General features: G+C 48.4%; 1 protein-coding gene across 1 annotated transcript; it reads right to left on the reverse strand.

Moving 5' to 3' along the window:
* Positions 1-1708: 1708 nt before the first annotated feature.
* Positions 1709-3725, reverse strand: LOC123180182 (adenine/guanine permease AZG1-like). The gene has a single exon (XM_044592150.1). It carries the CDS (start codon positions 3587-3589, stop codon positions 1862-1864), a length of 1728 nt encoding a protein of 575 aa, XP_044448085.1. The 5' UTR covers positions 3590-3725; the 3' UTR covers positions 1709-1861.
* Between the last annotated feature and the right edge of the window lie 2710 nt (positions 3726-6435).

A 6435-nucleotide genomic window follows, 5' to 3' on the forward strand; every position in this document is an offset into this window, starting at 1 on the left:
CTCTCTTCTCGATGCTCAACTGATTCTTACTCAGTGTATTAGAGGATTATTCTTTCAAGTGCGAGAACGACCCGCCCAACCCGCACAAACATCCGCACACTACGGATGTACCACACATGTGTAGGGAGTTGACAGTTCCTTAACATAGTGTGGGCGCACATTCTCCGGAAATATATGGTTGCGTGATTGTAAGATTGTCATAGAAATCCATCATGCGCATGGTGTCTCCTTTGAACAGTTTCAGAACACTCTATTTTCAACGGGGCAACCGGAAAGGCACATGTTTTATCAACTGGAGTAACTTTTTAAGTACACTCAAGTCTCAAAGACACCATATAATGATGCTCAAATCATGACTCGCGAATGGCGTCCATTGTTTCCTTTCATTTTCCCGCCATTTGCCCTTCACCGGCGACGGCGAGGCCACAAGCCATCTCATACTTCTGCCTATATAATACATATGTAACTTTGGCCATTAAGGGTATACCTAATAAAAGAATTAACTTTTTTGCGAGAACACTTTAGTTAATTAATATATGGGGTTTTTTCTGGAAAAAAAAACGATACAAGGTCCAGTGGATGGAGAGGGCGAGACAAACAGGCCTTCAAAAGTCATCACCATCATCTTCCAAATTCTTGAAAAAAAGATAATGTCCACTCAAGTTGATGAATCACTGCACGGTCAGCTTATCGGAAGCACTTGATTACAAGGAATTCTTGTGAGAGGAATCAACCCTTGCCCTAACCGCAACATTGATCTCATGTTCACCTCAGCAACCACAAAAACGGCAATCGTTTTCTCTAAGCCGAAAGGTCCAATCTGTCCTAATCCAATGCAATGGTGTGTTTCCCACTGGACAGTGTAAGAAAGACAAATTAAAGTATAGTATCTCATCGGTGACTAGTTTACCACATCGTTCAAACAGAAAGCAGAAAGAGTTGGTCCTTTTCCATAATCGTTCCTCTCGAAACCCTAGGAGAAGCGATCTCCGAGTGTACAATGCCGCCACCTCTCCTCAGTCGGTAGGTTCCCCCTCCCCACCCCACCCTTCTCCTCTGCGGGCTTGCTGGTGTGGGTGTGGCGGGAGACACTGATCTGCCGGATGAAGTTGTAGGTTTCACCTAATTTGGCGCTCTTAGGTAGGTTTTCATTGTCCGTCGCTTCAGACCTTCCAGCAGTGGTGACGGTGGCACTCAATGAAGTCTTCTCCAATACCTTGTTTGTAGATGTTGCCGGTGCCGATCCAACGAATAAGGTTTCGTAGAGTCACCCCATCTCGACAGTTTGCCTGTGTGACATCGATGGCTCAAGGGTGTGTTTTTCAGTCGGTTGGTATTCTCTGAGCAATGGCCTGCATGGTTTATTGGTACGCGCGGCGCGCCATCGATCCATTTCGCAACATGAAGATGGTCGACTCCCAGGGACTTCAATGTAACTTTTTTTTCATTTCCCCGAGAGTGTTTGTACAAAAAATAGACAAATGTGAAGGGCAAAAAAAATCCCCAAATACCCAACAAGATATTACCAGTAGGACACATGTTAAGGGATTTGACGGTTCATTAACATAGGTTGAGCACACAACGAGGGCTTTCAAATAAGACATTTTGAGTGAGTTTTTTTATTTTATTTTTAAGTTTCAACTTTTAAAACATAGTACGAGCAACCGACACAACCGTAGAAGAATACTACACAGGAGAACCATAGACATACTGCTTTGCTTGTTTTGTTTGCTGTCTTTGGCCGTTTCAGGTTTGGCGTCATTAATTTAGCACCGAGTATATAGTCCTTCTTTCTAAGAAAACAATTCACAAACAAAACATAACTACAGCGAGAAACTGAAAAGGAGAAAGTGCTACTATACTAGGACAATTCCACGTGAGACACGTCCTTCCCATGTTCCCCGTTGCCACTGGCACTGCCACTGTTGCTACGTACTGGTGTATCGGCTCGCGTGGCCTCGCCGCCACCCACTTTCCGACGAGGACGACAACCAAGCCTGGCGGCGGCATCGCACGCCCAATCCCACGAGTGGAGCAGCATGTAGGAGGCGATGCCGCCGATGAGGCCGTAGGCGATGGAGTAGGTGAGCGGCATGAGCGCCAGCGTCATGAACGCCGGCACGGCCTGCCGCATGTCCTCCCAGTCCACCTCCGCCACGGCGCGCATCATCATCACGCCCACCAGCACCAGCGGCGGCCCCACCGCCCAGGACGGGATGGACGCCAGCAGCGGCGTGATGAACAGCGCCGCCGTGAAGTACAAGGACGCGGTGAGCGCCGTGAGCCCCGTCCGGCCGCCCTCGCGGATCCCCGTGGACGACTCGATGAAGACCGTCACCGGGGACGTCCCCAGCAACGAGCCGAAGACGATGGCGGTGGCGTCGGACATGAAGGCGAAGTACTGCCCCTCGAACTCCCCCGTGGCGTCGTCCACGAAGCCGGCGAAGCGCGCCATGGAGTAGAGCCCGCCGGTGGTGTCCAGGATGTCGACGTAGAGGAAGGTGATGAGCGCCTCCCAGAAGTAGCCGTGCCCGATGCCGCTGAAGTCGAGCGCGCCGGCCGTGGACTGGATGCGGTGGACGTCGAACACCTTCTTGAAGTAGCTGAAGCCCTCGTCGCCTGCGGGCGTGTCCGGGAACGCGGTGACCGCGGTGTTGCGCGGCCATGAGATGAAGGTGACGAAGAGGATGCCGTAGATCATGGCGCCCTTGACGTTCTTGATGAGGCAGAAGGCGATGATGAGGAGGCCGACCACCGCGAGCCAGAAGGTCGGGGAGGTCATCCGGCCGGAGAGGCAGAGTATGCCGCCGGAGACCGTGCCGCCGGGCATCAGCGCCACCGTGCCGTTGGGGAACGTGATCACCGGCGCCACGGACGCGCGCTGCGAGGCCGGGCACGCGCCGAGGGTGACCAGCGTGGACGTGCTGAACCCGACGAGCCCGAACCCCTGGTTGCTCTGCAGGCCGATGAAGGCCAAGAAGAGCCCGATCCCCGCGGACGACGCGATCCGCACGGGCTTGGGGATGAGCTGGGCGAGCTTGGAGCGCAGCCCAACTACAGAGATGAGGAGGAAGACGAGGCCCTCGATGAAGACGGCGGCGAGGGCCTTGCGGTAGGAGAGCGTGCCGGAGCCGTGGAAGCCGACGACGGTGTAGGCGAAGTAGGCGTTGGTGCCCATGCCGGGGGCGAGCGCGATGGGGAGGTTGGCGAAGGCGCCCATGATGAAGGAGCCGATGACGGAGGAGGCGGCGGTGGCGACGATGAGGTCGCGGCGCGCGCGGGAGAGGCAGGCGGCGTACCCCGGGTCGACGGGCGGGAACTTGCAGGCCGGCGAGGGGTTGGCGCAGTCGTCGACGGAGCAGGTGGCGCCCGAGTCGGAGAGGATGGAGGCGTTGACGGCGAGGATGTAGGCCATGGTGAGGAAGGTGGTGGTGCCGGCGCGGAGCTCCGTGGTGAAGGTGGTCCCGCGCGCGGCCAGGCGGAAGCGCCGGCCCACCCAGGACCGCTCCACCGCGGCGTTGAGGCGGCCCACCCTCGTCGCCGCGGCCTGGCCGCCGTCGTCGGTCCGCGGGATGATGGGGCTCGTCATGGCGGCGGCCGGCGCGCGTGTGGCTGTAGGAGTGCGTTCGTCTGGTGGATCTTTTTAAGGAAGGGGATTGATTCAGGGAGGGAGGGGGTTGAGGTGCCGCCGTCGCGAGGGTCAAACGCTGAGGTGTGAGGGGGGCAGATGTGTCCACACGACCACACGGAGAGGGGAGGAGATTCCAAATCTCGTTGGGTATTTGGGGAATCTTTTGCCCACGTTTTTCGTCCTTCGGTGTGAAGGATGTGGTAAACTAGCAACCATGCCCTTTAAATTACTTACCAGATTTGCTAATCCTAAGTTCACCGAGTATTAGATAAAATCTCAGCAACAAAAGGACCGTCTATCTTGACATTTACTAGATCCATGAATCTAGACATTGATATACATGCAAGTTTTTCAGCTATGATGAAAACAAACGGTACAGTTTTTAAGATCTTTTTTTTCTACTATAAATGGACAGTTGTTTATACTCCCGCGTTCCTAAATATTTGTCTTGTTAGAGATTTCAAATGGACTATCACATACAGATGTATATAGACATATTTTAGAGTGTAGATTCACTCATTGTGCTCCGTATGTAGTTACTTGTTGAAATCTCTAGAAAGACAAATATTGTTTGCAGTTTGTATTAACAAATTTATAAATTTAGCTGAGAATTTATTGATCCATAGTGAGTGTAGACCTAGACGCTCCCTCAAATCATCTTTCATGTATTCTTCAACTGGGAGCGTGCATTTGGGAGAATATGGGAGATTTTTTGGTGTTTGATGTAATGAACATGTGATTAATGTTGTGGCTTAGGACAAGGTTGCTTTCTCTCTCAATACTTCGTCTAATTTAAGTGCCTCGGAGAAGCTGCCAAAGTATTATTCATCAATTTGAGTGAATATATCCTCTTTTAAAAGACTAAATATGTTTTTGAAGTGTTGCTCTAGAAGATGATGACGATGATTTTTAAAGGTGTGTTGGTCTCGTTCGTTGGACCTTGCTTCATTTTTTTGCTGCTGTTGTAGGTGGTATTGCATCATCTTGCTCCATGTGTCCAAAGCGACGGACAACTAATACCTATCTTCGAGCCCTTAATCGGGTGAAAGCTATAACTCTATCCAATAGTTCTGAGCCTCCTCACACCCCCACACTGACAGAGCTAGAGAAGGGGGAGGGGGCGGGTGGAGGAGAGGTGGTGACGATGTGTGCCCAGAGATTGGCCCTCCTAGGGTTTGAAGAGAAATGGTTGGTGAAAAAGATCAACTCTTTATGCTTTTGGTTTGAATGATTTGAATTATCACTATTTAATTAAACTAGTCACCCAACGATATACTTTGCCTTATAATATCCTTCTTGTATTCTTCAGGTGGGAACACACATTTGCATTGGATTAGGACATGATGGACCTGTCGGCTTAGTAATGGGACACCTTTTTTTGGGTGTGTGTTTCGTGAGGTGAACAGGAGATCAATGTAGCGGTTTAGGGAAACTAAAAAAATGTTGCAGTTTTGGTGTTTGATTTCTCTCACAAGAATCCCCTGCAATCAAAGTGCTCCGAGAAGCAGCCCAACTGCTTAAGTATTGAGTCGTAAATTTGAGTGGATATATTCGTTTTCAAAGAATAAATACTTTTTCAAGTAGTGTTGTGGAAGACGATGTTGATGGCCGGGTGTTTGGTGGGCTTAGCACTCTCGATTATAAGCCGAAAAGCATATATTTATTGGAAATCAATTTGGCTTCCGGGAGCACGCGCTTTGGCGCGGTAAAAATAATTTTTCAAATGTCAAATAAAATCCCGACAATTTTTTTAATGTACTTATAGTTGCATCCAAATGTTACCTGCAATTTTTTTTGACAAAAAGGTTAAGCATTTTGGGCTGTGAAAAAAAAAACAATTTTGAACACCAAATGTTACCCTAAATTTGTTTTCACCAGCGAAACACTACTGCTTGTTGCCCATAAAAATTGTCAACCATGCTTGCGATACTAACACAAACATCCACAAAAAAATTCAATATTTTTAAAAACATTTTACCATCTTTTTTGCAGTACTGTTCATCCAGGAGCAAATGCTCCCGGGAGCCAAATGCCCCTCCCCAATCTATTCCGCTAAAAACATATTTATGGGCTATTGCACCAATTTATGTCTATTGTATAATCCAAAAGTCAAATCCAAAAACACATAAACATGTGCTTTTTGGCTTATAAGGCACAGTGTAAAAGCCAAAGTTATGCCCAACCAGATACTCCCTTCGTTCCTAAATATAAGACCTTTTAAAGATTTCACTATATACTACATACGGAGACCTGTCTATCAATTGAACTAACACTTTGTAAGGTGTGTACATCCTAAGGTGTGTTGGTATCGCCTTCATTCTCTTGACCTTGCTACATTTTTAGGTGGTGTTGTAGGTGGATATTGCATCATCAATTGAACTAATTAACACTTCGTGCAAACCTAGGAAATTAAACTATGTGTGCCATTCATGAGTCCTGATTTATGTATTGCTTCTTAACTCTTCCAAGACTTAACTGTACTTACTGAACAGCTGGTTGATAAAACATGTGACTTTCTTGTTGCCCATTGAAAATGTAGAACACCATGATGCCGAATTTCTATAATAATCTTGCCAGCACACAACTATAGATTTCGAGGGGATTCCCAGTCACCTACCCCAAGGACTAGTTATGGCATAATGCTAAAAGGGATGGTGTCGGAAAATGTGTGCTGAACCTATGTTGCGGAACGTCCAATCCCTTAACCTGTGTGCTACTACTAATATCTCGTTTGGTATTGTGGATTTTTGTTGCCCTTCAAATTTGTCTATGTTTGGTTTTTTCTTTGTGGAATAACTCTCAAT

The sequence above is a fragment of the Triticum aestivum genome, chromosome 1D, assembly GCF_018294505.1.
Source record: "Triticum aestivum cultivar Chinese Spring chromosome 1D, IWGSC CS RefSeq v2.1, whole genome shotgun sequence".
NCBI lineage: Eukaryota > Viridiplantae > Streptophyta > Magnoliopsida > Poales > Poaceae > Triticum > Triticum aestivum.